General features: G+C 46.3%; 1 protein-coding gene across 1 annotated transcript; it reads left to right on the top strand.

Moving 5' to 3' along the window:
• Positions 1–212: 212 nt before the first annotated feature.
• Positions 213–12,831, top strand: LOC311107745 (N-alpha-acetyltransferase 15, NatA auxiliary subunit-like). Its single transcript, XM_084150266.1, has 20 exons — positions 213–777; positions 4,192–4,276; positions 4,503–4,607; positions 4,997–5,154; positions 5,276–5,410; positions 5,682–5,835; positions 5,960–6,079; positions 6,254–6,349; positions 6,503–6,609; positions 6,721–6,793; positions 6,888–7,057; positions 7,200–7,352; positions 7,457–7,585; positions 7,833–8,046; positions 8,205–8,398; positions 8,631–8,739; positions 8,829–8,927; positions 10,717–10,860; positions 11,004–11,101; positions 11,843–12,831. Exons 1-20 carry the CDS (start codon positions 724–726, stop codon positions 12,050–12,052), a joined length of 2,607 nt encoding a protein of 868 aa, XP_084006392.1. The 5' UTR covers positions 213–723; the 3' UTR covers positions 12,053–12,831.
• Positions 12,832–15,217: the final 2,386 nt, after the last annotated feature.

Raw genomic sequence — 15,217 nt, 5'->3', positions numbered from 1 at the left:
CGATTTTTCAGGGGGTGCAGCACCCCTACTTCCCGCTGCTATGCTAACATGCTGGCGAAATCGGCAGTTTAATAAATAAATAAACAGTAGTATTTAAATCTTCTACATTCACCTTTCATCATTTCGGGATGATTATGAGAACAACGATGTATTCCATCCCTGGATTGCGGTACATTTTCCCAGCCATATATCGCGCTGGGCTCTGGCTGACCACATTCCGGCATAGCACAGTTCCGACTCAGGAGAGAGAAGTTAAGGAGAGGGTTATTTTTGGCTAAATGCAATGTACCTCTCAATGACTGACTGTATATATGTAGGTACCTTTCCAGAATCCAAGGCTGGAGTTAAGAGAAGGGCTACAAGAGCAGTGCAGTGCAATCAGTAAATAATCCATTTTACATCACGTCTATTGCCGAAGCGATGCACTATACTTTATAACACGTCCCCTTCCATAACTTTCTTTGATTGGTTACATTTGCAACTTTTAGTAAGATCATTTTGCACAGTACAGCACGCACGCAGACGCGGGGAGCAGCTTGACCCGGGGGAGAAGGTATTCGGCCATTTTGGTCTAAAGGGGGCCTTGGCTGTCACCACGTGAGTAAGAAGAGCCCGAAATAGAGCGAGACAACTCCGGGAACTTTGCCTCAAAAAGACGGAGAGGGGAGAGAGAGACAACGTCGATTCATGCTTGAAGCTACAGAAGAGTAGCCAGTTTACAGAATGCCCTCAATTACTCTACCGCCGAAGGAGAATGCTCTCTTCAAGAGAATATTGGTAACGTTAAGTGCCTAGCTGCCGCTAGCTAACTTGCTAAATCAATTTCAAGTAGCAATATAGGTTTGATTCGAGTAGCTTGTAATAAAACAGCATGCAATCATGTCGTCTTGTTAGCTGACATGTGCAGTTCCTTCCATCGCCAACGAATGTTAACTTTAGCTAACTCGTGGGCTAACATGTTGCGAGGCACTCGAAATGGCCTGCCAGATTGTCATTAGCCTGCTAGTTAGCGGTTTGTTTGCAACCGGCAGGTAACATGCAACATGGCTTGTAGTTAGCTAACTCTGGCTTGTTATCTTTAGTCCCAGTTTGTTGTAGGGTGGTGGTTTACAATAAATGCATGACTCCAAAACACGGTTGGCAAATAGTTAGCTAGCTTGCTAACTAGCTACGGCTAGAGAAGTTAGCTATGTACGCGAACTAGCTAGCTAGCTGCAAACTCATTCTACATCCAACCGCACAGGTGTTTAATCATTACTCAGCATTTTAGCAACAATATTATCTGTAACCATGTAAGCGTTACATTTCACATGCACAACGTATTTGCATGATGTCCCCAATTATATTACTTCAAACTTGGGTGTGTTAGCTAATGCAATCATTTGCTACTGATTGTATAGCTACTAGAGCTAGCTAGCTAACAAAACCTAGCTAGCCAGCCAGCCAACTAGCTGTCACTCACGCTTTGCTGAAACACAGACCAGATGGGGACTAATTATACAGTTTGCGTCCTCATGCCAACGAACTGCACACGTTTAGTCGACTTTCTTTGCTAAATATTGAGTACCATTCACACGTTTGTCCTGTTTCTGGGCATGGTGTTGAACAGTTATGTTGGAGTTATTATTATCCAGTTAGGTAGTGTAATTAGCTGGCCATCTCTCAAGGCCTGCAAATTCAAGTAAGCCACGCCTACAGTTTGAACCACAACCTGATGGTTGCAAACAAATATTTTTTTTTTAGCAAATAGCAAAGTACACTACGTGACCAAAGGTATGTGGACACCTGCTCGTCAAACATCTCATTCCAAAATCATGGGCATTTAATATGGAGTTGGTCCCACCTTTGCTGCTATAACAGCCTCCACTCTTCTGTGAAGGCTTTCCACTAGATGTTGGAACATTGCTGCGGGGACATGCTTCCATTCAGCCACGAGCATTAGTGAGGTAGGGCACTGATTTTGGGCGATTAGGCCTGGCTCGCAGTTGGCGTTCCAATTCATCCCAAAGGTGTTCGATGGGGTTGAGGTCAGGGCTCTGTGCAGGCCAGTCAAAATCTTCCACACTGATCTCAAGAAACCATTTCTGTATGGACCTCGCTTTGTGCACGGGGGCATTGTCATGCTGAAACAGGAAAGGGCCTTCCCCAAACTGTTGCCACGAAGTTGGAAGCACAGAATTGTCTAGATTGTCATTGTATGCCTCCCGAGTGGCGCAGCGGTCTAAGGCACTGCATCGCAGTGCTTGAGGCGTCACTACAGACCCGGGTTCGATCCCAGGCTGGGACAGGGAGTCCCATAGGGCAGCGCACAATTGGCCCAGCGTTGTCCGGGTTAGGGGAGGGTTTGGCCGGGGGGGCTTTACTTTGCTCACCGCGCTCTAGCGACTCCTTGTGGCGGGCTGGGCGCCTGCAGGCTGACATCAGTAGTCAGTTGAACAGTGTTTCCTCTGACACATTGGTGTCTGGGTTAAGAGAGTGGGTGTTAAGAATCGCGGTTTGGTGGGTCATGTTTCGGAGGACGCATGACTCGACCTTCGCCTCTCCCGAGCCCGTTGGGGAGTTGCAGCGATGAGAGAATATTGTTATTGGATATCACGAAATTGGGGACAAAAAGGGGGTAAAATAAAGTAATTGTATGCTGTAGTGTTAAGATTTCCCTTCACTGGAACTAAGGGGCCTAGCCTGAACCATGAAAAACAGCCCCAGGCCATTATTCCTCCTCCACCAAACTTTACAGTTGGCACTATGCATTGGGGCAGGTAGCGTTCTCCTGCCATCCGCCAAACCCAGATTCATCCACCGGACTGCCAGATGTTGAAGTGTGATTATTCACTCTAGAGAACACGATTCCACTGCTCCAGAGTCCAATGGCGGCGAGCTTTACACCACTCCAGCTGACGCTTGGCATTGCACATGGTGATCTTAGGCTTGTGTGCGGCTGCTCGGCCATGGAAACCCGTTTCATGAAGCTCCCGACGAACAGTTCTTGTGCTGACGTTGCTTCCAGAGGCAGTTTGGAACTCTGTAGTGAGTGTTGCAATGGAGGACAGACTATTTTTACATGCTTCAGCACTCGGCGGTCCCGTTCTGTGAGTTTGTGTGGCCTACCACTTTGCGGCTGAGCCGTTGTTGCTCTTCACAATAACAGTACTTACAGTTGACCAGGGCAGCTCTAGCAGGGCGGACATTTGACAAAATGACTTGTTGAAGTGGCATCCTATGATGGTGCCACGTTGAAAGTCACTGAGCTCTTCAGTAAGACCAATGTTTGTCTATGGAGATTGCATGGCGGTGTGCTTGATTTTTGGCTGATATAGCCAATCCACTAATTTTGTATATAGACCTACAACATTGTTCTGGGTAATTGTGGGCAATTCTTTGGGTGCTGAAACCAGTCGATTTTGACAAAAACTTAAATTTATGTGAAGTCGGAGCTCGAGTCCGCCCACACTAGTCGCCGCTACTCCATTGTAAATAGTTACGTTTAGTCGGCTAGATCCTTGCATAATTTTACCCTGCACATGAGAATAGCCACTGCTGTTTGAGGAAAGCTCTTAAGGTGGTGGTGGGTGGGACTAGTTTCCCTGTTGAAAATGCTTACCACAAGTGTAATGTTTTGCATAGATGTGAATTCTGTTCCCACTCAGAGCCACTAACTTTCTGTTTAACATTCTGAGAACGTTTGTTTTAGTTGTAACATTCTGAGAACGTTTGTTTTAGTTGCTGTGTTGAACACCCTGCCTTCTCCCTATGCCAGTGGGTATTCCCGGGCATTAGCATTGTGTGGGGAGCTGGCAGGCTGATCAGAGTGCTAGGCCACACTGTGCTGACCCAGGCAGATAGGAATCTATGTCTGACTGGTTCTCTAATCATTGCATATCAACACCCATCAGACCACACATTCACGCAAGGAAGGCTAGCTGATTTTTCATACTTCTTACTGTATTGGGGTTGTGGTGTGCTACTGTGCTTGCTACCTGGCTGGATATTATCACCAGACAACCTGGCTGGATATTATCACCAGACAATCTACCTGAAAGTGTTAATGCGCAACCCTACATAGACAGTCACCCCCTCTAGAATATTTGCACACATTTTTGTAACCATATATTTGGGGGATTCCTCAGATCAGAACTCTAAGAACAGGCTTTACAAAAACCTTGATGACAACACACCTCTCCCCTGTTGCAGAGATGCTACGAGCACAAGCAGTACAGAAATGGACTCAAGTTCTGCAAACAGATCCTCTCCAACCCAAAGTTCACCGAGCATGGAGGTGAGGCCTGCTTCAACAGCTACTACTCTCACTTGTCTTTCAGTAGTCGGAAAGAACGAAATGACTCAACAACCATGTGGTCCAGGTTTGATATCAGAACTGGATGACCATGGACATTTTCTTATCCTTTACTCTGTTTAGAACATGAGTGATGGTACATCCTCTTTTGGTGTAGTGTTTTGGCTGTAACTGACACTAATTCCTCGCTCTCTCATCTGTCCCTCAGAGACACTGGCGATGAAGGGCCTGACCCTGAACTGCCTGGGGAAGAAGGAGGATGCGTACGAGCTGGTGAGACGAGGCCTGCGCAACGACCTCAAGAGCCATGTCTGTATCCTTCTATACTAGGGCTAATGAGGTGAGGATTCATATGAAGCTCCTATTCAGAGGCGCGAGGACATTCACCAAAGGCTCCACATCATAATAAGACCAAACTTTCTACTCCATCCCACAAGCCCTTACTGCGCCATGTCTTCCCCACATAATCTAGACAGGGAATGGGAGAGAGCTAGATTGGCTCTGATTGTTACTGTTAAGGCTAATAGTATAGGCCTGGTTGCATTAATACAGGGTCCACTGTTTTGATTTGTCACCATGAGTATTACGTTTCTCTGTTCCCATGCACTTTCAGTCCTCCTCCAAAAGTTTTTTTTTTTTTGCAAGGGATTTTGTTTCTCTGAGGGTATGTCTGTTTTGCCTCCTTAACCTTTCCTCTCCCAGGCTGGCATGTGTACGGTCTGCTGCAGCGGTCGGATAAGAAGTACGACGAGGCCATCAAGTGCTACCGCAACGCTCTGAAGTGGGACAAGGACAACCTGCAGATCCTCAGGGACCTTTCACTGCTCCAAATCCAGATGAGAGACCTGGAGGGCTACAGGGTGAGGACCTGGAGAGGGGGCGAGAGTCTGTCTCCTCTCAAGTATTCTCTTTTGCTTTGTGTATAATTATCCTTCTTTCTTTGTCTTTTCTGTCTCGCTCTTTCTCGCTCTCTCTCTGCAGGAGACCCGCTATCAGCTCCTGCAGCTGCGTCCAGCTCAGAGGGCCTCATGGATTGGCTACGCCGTGGCCTACCACCTGCTGGAGGACTTTGAGATGGCCGCCAAGATCGTCGAAGAGTTCCGCAAAACGCAACAGGTGAGCTTGGCTTGACCTCTCTCTGACCTCTGTTTTTGAGTCTAAGAAGTCTCATTGATTACTCTGTCGTGTTCCTGTATCACCGGTCTGTCAATTATTCTGATTGGTCACCCTGCCTGGATCAGTACACCTGATTAATAATTTGTCTGTTAGTAATTTATTTGTTGGCTTTGTGTTAGTGAATCTCATTGGTCTCCCTATCTGTGTCAGCAAATCTGATTGGTGACTGCCTGTGTCAGTAAATCTGATTGGAGGTGCTGTGTTGTTTCAGACATCGCCAGACAAAGTGGACTACGAGTACAGTGAACTGCTGCTGTACCAGAACCAGGTGCTCAGGGAGGCGGGGCTGTTCAAGGAAGCACTGGAGCACCTCACAACCTATGAGAAACAGATCTGTGACAAGCTTGCTGTGGAGGAGACTAGAGGTGTGTCTGTGAGCGAGGAAGGGAGAGAGTGAAAATATGCATATGTTGAGTGTTTGCGTCAGTGTGTGGTGGAGAGATGTGTATAGATCTAACATGAATCATGTGATCCTATCTGTCCCTGCAGGAGAACTGCTGCTGCAGCTAGATCGCTCGGAGGAGGCCACAAAAGTCTACCGACAACTCCAGGAGAGGAACCCTGAGAACTGGGCCTACTACCAGGGTCTGGAGAAAGCACTGAAACCAGGTAACCTTTGAACCCCCACTGCTACCCATCCTATTCCCACTGGACCCTCTCACCAGTCCCCTCTGTAGCATGAGTCCTCTCACTACATTGGCTTATGTGTTTTGTAGATTTTCTGACCAGATTTGAATCTGTGTATGAATGCCATGCTCTGACTGTTGGCTTGTGTGTCCCCAGCTAGCATAGAGGAGAGGCAGAAGCTCTATGAGGAGGCGTGGGTAAAGTATCCCAAAGGACTGGTTCCCCGGAGGCTGCCTCTCACCTTCCTCACAGGTACATAAGCCTGCCATTATCATTGCTGTGTAATTATCCATGGAATGATGACCTCCTTAAGACAACGGCGGATAGACGCAAGCATGAGGAAACGTGGTTTGTGGAACGCTAGAGGATGGGGGGTTGATGAGCGCCATTCACTTTTCTTTTCAGGTGAGAAGTTCCGTGAATGTCTGGACTGCTATCTGAGGATGAACTTCAGTAAAGGCTGTCCGCCTGTCTTCACCACTCTGAAGTCCCTGTATCACGACAAGGAAAAGGTGAGGGAGAACCACTGCCATTCCTTAGGCTCCAGCAAGTCACTGAAATAACATGCCTGCCCTGGACTGAGATGTCAGGGTAATCCTGTGTTTCTTTGTTCCCCTCTGTAGGTGTCAATCATTGAAGAATTAGTGGTTGGATACGAGACGTGTTTGAAAAGCTGTCGAATGTTCAATCAAAATGGTGAGTGCCATCAGATTTTCATGTGTTCTAATAGGAATAGTATTAGAATCTCATTACGTGTATAATTATATTGTGTGTGTGTGTGTGTGTGTAGATGGCGGTAAGGAGGAGCCCCCCACAACTCTGCTGTGGGTCCAGTATTTTCTGGCGCAACACTTTGACCATGTGGGCCAGCAGACGCTAGCCCTGGACTACATCAACACAGCCATCGAGAGCACACCCACGCTCATAGAACTGTTCCTCATCAAGGCTAAGATATACAAGGTAACACACACACACTTTCTAGAGCTGCCATCATAGTGAACATTTTACAGTGTGACTCAACGTGATTATATCACTCTTCTTCTCTGCTAAGGTGTCTCTGTTGATTTTGACTATTACTCTCTCTATCTTTGTGTCTCTGTAGCATGCAGGTAACATAAAGGAAGCGGCCAGGTGGATGGACGAGGCCCAAGCTCTGGACACTGCTGACCGCTTCATCAACTCAAAATGTGCCAAGTACATGTTGAAGGCCGGCCTAGTCAAAGATGCTGAGGAGATGTGCTCCAAGTTCACACGGGTCAGTGTGTGTGTTAAGCTGTCTGTGTGGACTGTACGTGTGTGTTGCCTTAAAACCCTTTGTGTCTGCCTCTGTGTGTGTTGCTGACTATCTGTGTGTTTCAGGAGGGTGCGTCGGCAGTAGAGAATCTCAATGAGATGCAGTGTATGTGGTACCAGACAGAATGTGCTCTGGCCTACAAGTCCATGAACAAGTTTGGAGACGCACTCAAGAAGTGCCATGAGATCGAGAGGGTACGTTTTCTAACCTAAGAGAGGGGAAAGAAGGTACTTTTTTTTAATGAAGGTGATTAGTAAGTTAGATTTCCCTCCCCCTCAAAATGTGCTCAAATGAGAAGTCAATGTGGTCCCTGTATTTAGAGATGGTCATGCAGATTCACAGATTAAGGTTAAACCTGTATAGATGGCCCAGTGGTAGTGCAGGTCTGCTCTCACAGTGGTTGGATTTCATCATAACCATCTCTGTTCTGTGTCCCATCAGCATTTTGTGGAGATCACGGACGACCAGTTTGACTTCCACACGTACTGCATGAGGAAGATGACGCTGCGATCCTACGTGGACCTGCTCAAGCTGGAGGACGTGCTGCGCATGCACCCCTTCTACTACAAAGCTGCCCGCACCGCCATCCAGATCTACCTCGGCCTGCATGACAACCCACTCACCGACGACAACAAGGAACACCAGGCCGACGCCGGTACGTGTGTGTTTGAGAGAGGGAGTCTGTCTGCGAGACCCCAAACTGATGCTTGTTTGATATCACTCATTTGATGTTTTCTACAATGGTTTTTGATTTGGTGTAGTGTCTTGATTGGTAAATGATCCCAGTGACTGAGTGACCCGTTTGTCCCACAGAGAACCTGAATGACAAAGAGCTGAAGAAGCTGAGGAACAAGCAGAGACGAGCCCAGAAGAAAGCCCAACTAGAGGAGGAGAAGAAGAACGCAGAGAAGGAGAAACAGCTGAAGAACCAGAAGAAGAAGAAAGAGGATGATGACGAGGAGATTGGAGGACCCAAGGAGGAGCTCATACCAGATAAGCTAGCCAAGGTTTGTGTGTAGCCTGTAGAAGATGAAGGAATGACTGAGGCCTATCCCGACAGACTCCTCACAGTGAGCCCTAGTCGTTGGAAATGCCTCAAAGAACAAACCTGTGGTTTCGCTTTACCCTCATGGCTACTGCGATTAGCCCTGTGGGATATCACTGCAGAACATGGTGAAATTACACCAATTAGGAGACTGAACAGTTTTTTGGAAAAAGACCCATGATGTTTTCTTGTAGGTGGAGAACCCACTAGAGGAGGCCGTGAAGTTTTTAACCCCCCTGAAAAACCTGGTGAAGAACAAGATTGAGACCCACCTCCTGGCCTTCGAGATCTACTTCAGGAAAGGTAAAGGAACAAGATGCTGATTGACGTTCTGACACGAGAAGAATCCGGTACCTTTTGTCAATGAAAACAACTTTATTTCCCTCTCGTAGAGAAGTACCTGCTGATGTTGCAGTCGGTAAAGAGAGCGTTCTCCATGGAGCCCTCCCACCCCTGGCTGCACCAGTGTCTAGTGCGCTTCTTCAAAGGAGGTACAGTAGAGTAGGGCTGTCACACAGCCAGGCTGGGGGGCCTTGTCATTACCTACAACTCATACTGTCTCTGAACCCTCTTGTTGAATTGTTACTGGGATAGTTGTCTGTGTTCTGCTACAAAGATCTCTACCAAGTTCTGATTCTATGCTGTAATGCAGTGGTCACCAACCGGTCGATCGCGAGGCATTCCTAATCGATCACCAAACATTTCTGTAGAAAAGCCAACGATAAAGGTTGTGATGAAGGCTTGCGCTCCTTTATAATTTTTTTACTCCTTGATCACACCGACAGCGTCGTTGCATTTTGGTACACCAGAAGTACCTTAATTTCCAATGGAACGCTGCGTTTGCCTTGCAGCATTGCTTGCAGAGGTAGTTGCAGTGCGTTCTGTGTGGTGCATACGTTGGCTTTATTGAACGTATGCCTCAAACTATGTGTACATGGCTTGACAGAAATGGTAGCACAATGTGAATGTTGAACTTTTGTTGCACACATATCCAGATTATGCTGCATAGCATTTTGCGCAACAACGCTGTCGGTGTGATCGAGGCATTATTTGTGTTGCGCTGTTGGCAGTAGGTGCTCTTGATTCAGAAGCCCTGCACACCTGGTAAGCAAAGGGTTCCTATTTTGAACCATTTTATTTGTCTGAAAATACAAACTCCGCCTACCCGGCGGACTGGAAGATATGTGGCTAAATCGAGTGCGCCTACTGCGCTGGCCAATCGGATAGCTCAAATCACTATGCCTACAGAGCTTCCACAACTGCGGCCATAACAAAGTTCGATACTAGTCTACATAAGATTTAATAACTTTTAAAACCATGGCCACAGAGACTGTCAAAGAATACAGCGAAGAGCTGCTGTTTTTGAGTGAGTTCATGTTGACTTTTTTTATCCAGCATTGTTTTTATTCAGTACTGTTACAAAACAAAACGTGCTTCTCCCTGCTTTCACTCGCGCTGCAATGAATGAGTAGCCAAGTGTATTGATAGCCCTGCGTTTTTTTATTATTATTATTAGCAGCAGCAGCTCGTAGTGTGTATTTTTAATATCAAGGAATATTTCACTTTCTCTGGTCATAGGAACAACATGAATTTGTGCATTAGGCAGATGTGGTGTGACTCGAGTTTCGCCATCAAGTGGAAGACTGTGTCCCCTCTCTCTGGTCAGGAAGGAGAGAGCAGGGACCGTGAGAGGCGTACCCTCTGCTGCTCTTTCCCTCTATCTGCTGAGACTGTGTTCAAAACAACTGTGATATCTGAAATCTCTGACTTCAGTGTGTTCAAGACAACTGGGAACTCAGGGGGGAAAACGATCCAACTGGGGAAAAATAGTTTTGAACGGTCATCCAACTCGGAATTCCAAGTCGGAAACTTTGGCATCTTTCTAGACCTCCGACTTTCCGACCTGAAGATCATTGGCGTTCCCTGTTGTCTTGAAAGCAAATTATTTGGTAATTATTTCAATTTATGCTCAGCTGTGCCTTGCAAGTGCTACACCAATATATCTATTTTCTAATCAAAGCTTGTTTTGAAATATAATCTGGTCTGGGAACAACCATAGGGCAGGCATATAGCCAATATGCTGTTATAATGTATTAGGCCTACTGCACATACCTAATTCTTACATAACTGTTTTTATTAGGTTGATGTAAAAAATAAAATAAAGTCATGTATAAATAAATAACAATCTGAGCGGTAGATCTCAGCTTGTTTTTTGACTGCGAAAGTGATCTTGACTCAAGGTTGGTGACCACTGTTGTAATGGGTGTGTTCCTTCCTCAGTGTCAGACAGTAAGGACCTACCGGAGGCTGTGAGGACTGTTTTGAAGCAGGAGATATCGCGGCTGTTTGGGGAGAGCAACCCACAGAGCTTCAACAAGAACTACCTGAGCCAACACTCCAACTCTATACCACATCGTGTGGCTGGTACGCGTGCACACACACACACACACACACACACACACACACTACCTGAGCCAACACTCCAACTATGCCCACATGAGACTTTACTATTACCACACACACACAGTGTGAACTTGACTGATCCGTACCATGTTGTCCCCCTGCAGCTGCTAAGATGATGTTTTATCTGGACCCGTCCTCGGACAAGATGGCCTCTGAGCTGGCTACGGCGCTGGATGAGTCCCTCACTGGGAGAAGCATCACGGTGAGCACTTACTCACTGAACTTTTATCATCCTTCTACAACATGTTTATATTGAAATTTAACAAGTACTTTTGGCACAGTAGTCCCATAGATGCGGTAAAGAGGTCAATGGAACGCAGACCGGGGGATAGAAGAACGCTGGATTGGTGCACATTCAACAAATCTGATCTAACAAAGTGGATATTCGTCAAATCTGTCATGACTGACAGGCCCACAATGTGGTTACTGAAGTCCGATTTGGCTGTTTTCGCTGCATATCATAAGTTGTCCCTTTTCAGGTTTACAAGAAGTTACTGCTAAATGCTAACTCCTGTACGTATAAGATGGTAGCATAGCTAGCATACAGAAATCAGTGGTGGTAGTCAGTTGTTGTTTTTAACTGTAATGCAGTCGATTGGTTACGATGACATGAACATGTATTGCAGTTGACATCCATATAAGCATTTTACTCTGATTTTTACCTCAACATAGTGTGAGATACACATTTAAACAGTAGCCTAAATGTAGGGTAATTTTGCTGAGGGGGCAATGGAGATTCGGGATCTTTCCCCCACAGCATCTTTACCCCAAGTGTTTCCATGGCATTTCCATTGTTTTGGTCGAGTTCCATTGCCCTCTTTACCACATCTATGCCTGAACCAGAAACAGTATTTGGAAAAACAAAGGCAAGGAATAATGGAACAATTGTGAATATGGTGTGAACCAAGTCTAAGCAGACACCCTATCTTGTCTTTCCTGTCAGATCTGCACAGAGGTGCTGGAGGCGCTGCGCGAGGGAAATCTGGGCGACGGGCAGCAAAAGGCAGCAGAGGCGTACCGCGCTGCGTGTAACAAGCTGTACCCCCACACCCTGGCTTTCATGCCCCCTGGCTATGAGGACAACGCCACCACCATCAACACCAATGGAGACCTGTCAGCCGGCGAGCACGACGACATGGCAAACGACATGTGAGAGGGGAGCGAGAGAGGAAGAGGAGCGCACATGCTGCCAGTCAGACAACACCCCAGCTACGGTTGTTTGTTTGTGAATGCCCCCTGCAGTGCACTGACCTGGACTGAGAGCCGCAGAGGAAAAAGAGAGTGAAGAGGAGGAAAAACGAATGCCTATTTTACTTTTTTTAAACCCTGTTGACAACTCTATTCTTTAACAAACAAATTAAACGGTATGAGAAGAGTGGAAAGTGTTTAGGGTGGATGCCGTTAAGTCAGGTTTTTACTCCTGTGTTTTCATGCCTGTGTTTCTCCTGTATGTGCATCTGCTTCTCATGTTTTTAAAGGTAATTTATATATTAAAAATGACAAAGAATAAAAAAGTTTGCAAAAGTTGAAAGATATCAATTGTAGTGGTGGTGGTGATGATGGAGGATTGTGGTTGTACTTGTAGGCTGGCGTGTGCCAATAAATAAAAGGCAGAACTTTTAAAAGGAGACATCACTTGTTTCCCGGGGGAGGCGTAGCAGCGACGCACTTGGTTAATCAGCTACTGAGCTCAAGAAGTCCTCTGCTCGGCCACAAGGGTGTGCAGCGGTAGAGTTCCCGGCGAGGCCTCCAGGAGGGGACAGGACACGGCTGATCTGAATGCAGAGACCCCTCAAAGCTCACCTGGACTGCTGCATGACTGACGTGTAGATTTATTGGTTTTAATTTCCTTTTCAGCTCAGTATTTCCTTTTCTAGTTTAACCCATGTGAAAGTCCCATAAAACCACTTCCTGATAAAGCAAAACAAATGTTTGTTTTGGGGTTTTATTTCTGTTTGTTGGTCAAATGTTGAAAAAAGGCTAAATCCAAGTTATCCCCTCTTTATTTTTATTTTGAAAAAGCCTTTTTCTCAATCATACTGAATTCTGCACACAGATCACTCCAATCTAACACCAATGAGTTCTCAAAACTAAAGTTAAATACAAATATATTTCCTGATTGCATTTTTCCTGCAGAAGTTTGATTTGTATTTTATTGTGGTTAATATTCCAATTGCCAAGAAAGACAACATTTGTGTGATCTTCAAGAGGAACACTCAAATGCATGTTGGTGTACGTACTATGAGGGGTGTAAATACCATGCTAGGTTGGACGGGGCCTTCAGAGTTTCGGCCTGGGCACGGTCCCCTACTGCCCCACCCTCCTGCCTTTTGAGCTGAGGATGATGTGGTCCAGGTTGAGGTAGGTGGTGAGGAACTCTGGGAAATCTCTCTTCCCGACCACCTCTAGGAACATGGCTGTAGCCGTCAACAAACTCTGTTCCTCCCTGGAGGGGGGGGGGGGGGGGGAAATAGTTGAGAGAACGGCAGAAGAAAGTTCTGAAATGGTGGAACGCTAAAGGAGTAATGAGTTTTTTTGGAAACCTCAAGCTCTTGTCCTACTCCTCCTACCTGACGGTGTGTGACACCCCTCAGCTGCCCCATGACCTCGTGGATCAGCTCTGTCACCAGACTCCAGGTCATCATCCTCGAGCCGTGTATGATGGCGGAATCACTGCCACACCTGGACACAAAACACTACACAGACATCTCTAATGAAATGGACCATGGACTCTGCAGTGGATGAATCCTCCACCTGTCCCCTGTAGAAGAAGTGACCTCTGCCTAGGGGAGAGCCATGAAGCATTACTCAATCACATATCTGTTCCAAATGGACTTAGCCTTCATTAAGTATGATGGTTCATCACGATGATGCATACCATTGAATTCTCACCAGTGAGCCAAGCATCTAGCATCTGGCCTCCCGAGTGGTGCAGCGGTCTAAGGCACTGCATCGCAGTGCTAGAGACGTCGCTACTGACCCGGGCTGTATCACACCCGGCCGTGATCGGGCGGTTCACCATTGGCACAGCGTCGTCCGGGTTAGGGGAGGGTTTGTCTGGGGGTGCTTTACAAGTAGGCCGTCATTGTAAATAAGAATTTGTTCTTAACTGACATGCCTAGTTAAATAAAAAAATTCATCTATGAACAGGATTCCTACAGCGATGTTATACTTCAAGCCATACAAGGTCACTCCACCCTAGAAGAAAGTTTAGAGCAGTACAGTACATGAGATGTGGAATTGTATTCCAGAGAGATGTATAGCATTTTGTAGTACAAATATACAGTAGCACAATGTTATTGAGTAACTAACCGCTGGAATACAAAGCAGCTCGTCGGGGGTAACCGTGAGGTCATCTCTAAGCTGGTGCATCCGGTTGTCACCCTGAGTATGCAGCTGGAAGAGCTGAGGAGGATACAGATAGGTAGAGCGACTGGGGAGTGATAGTGTGAGACTGACAAGTGAGAAGGACAACAGTACCTTGAAAGGTATTGCTTGTGCACAACAGCTCAATAAGTCCTACATCAAGGACTTCATTTCTGCATGAGCTCTATCAAGCCCAGGTCATACACCATGAAACCATCAACACCAGCTTTGATCTCCAGTAACTTCAGTCTGAAATATGAGACACAAAAGAAATGTTGAATGGTGCAATTGGAGCCAAGTGAAATACAAATCAAGCAATCAGTCTTTTCACTGCTGATCTCATGTGGCTCAGTTGGTAAAGCATGGCGCTTGCAATGCCAGAGCTGTGGGTTCAACTCCCACGGTGGACTACTATGAAAAATGTATGCACTCACTACTTTACGCCGCTCTGGATAAGAGCATCTGCTAAATGACAAAAAATGTGTTCCCAGAATAGATCAGGGACAAATAAGTCAGTTGTTCTGTAGATGGTGAGAAGTGGATAAGACTGTGTAGAATAGGTCCTTGCCTGGTGATGTTGACCAAGGCTGCTCTACAGAGGGCACTGTCCCTGTCCTAAGGCAGCAGCAGGGCTGCCAGGGCTCCTCTACGATGACACGTCTGGAACAGCTTCTCCATGTTGAGGACTTACTGTGGTCAGTCAGTAAGGTCACCTAGGAGAGAATTGAATGAGTTTTCGTAAACTAGTAGTTTAGTGATGGACCACGATATACCCAAAGAGATTACCCATGTAATCTGGTGCATTCAGTTTTATAATAAAAAGGCTAAACTGAGCGGTTTGGGACAGAATGGTCACAATCTAAAAAAAACACTGTTGGTTGAAAGATTGAAAGCTGAAAGTTGTCTGCTCCAACATTGCCAGTATAGATACATTTTGTAGTCCCATACAAAC

The sequence above is a fragment of the Coregonus lavaretus genome (assembly GCF_964263955.1).
Source record: "Coregonus lavaretus genome assembly, chromosome: 32".
Classification (NCBI taxonomy): domain Eukaryota; kingdom Metazoa; phylum Chordata; class Actinopteri; order Salmoniformes; family Salmonidae; genus Coregonus; species Coregonus lavaretus.
This window is presented reverse-complemented; position numbering and strand designations above follow the sequence as displayed.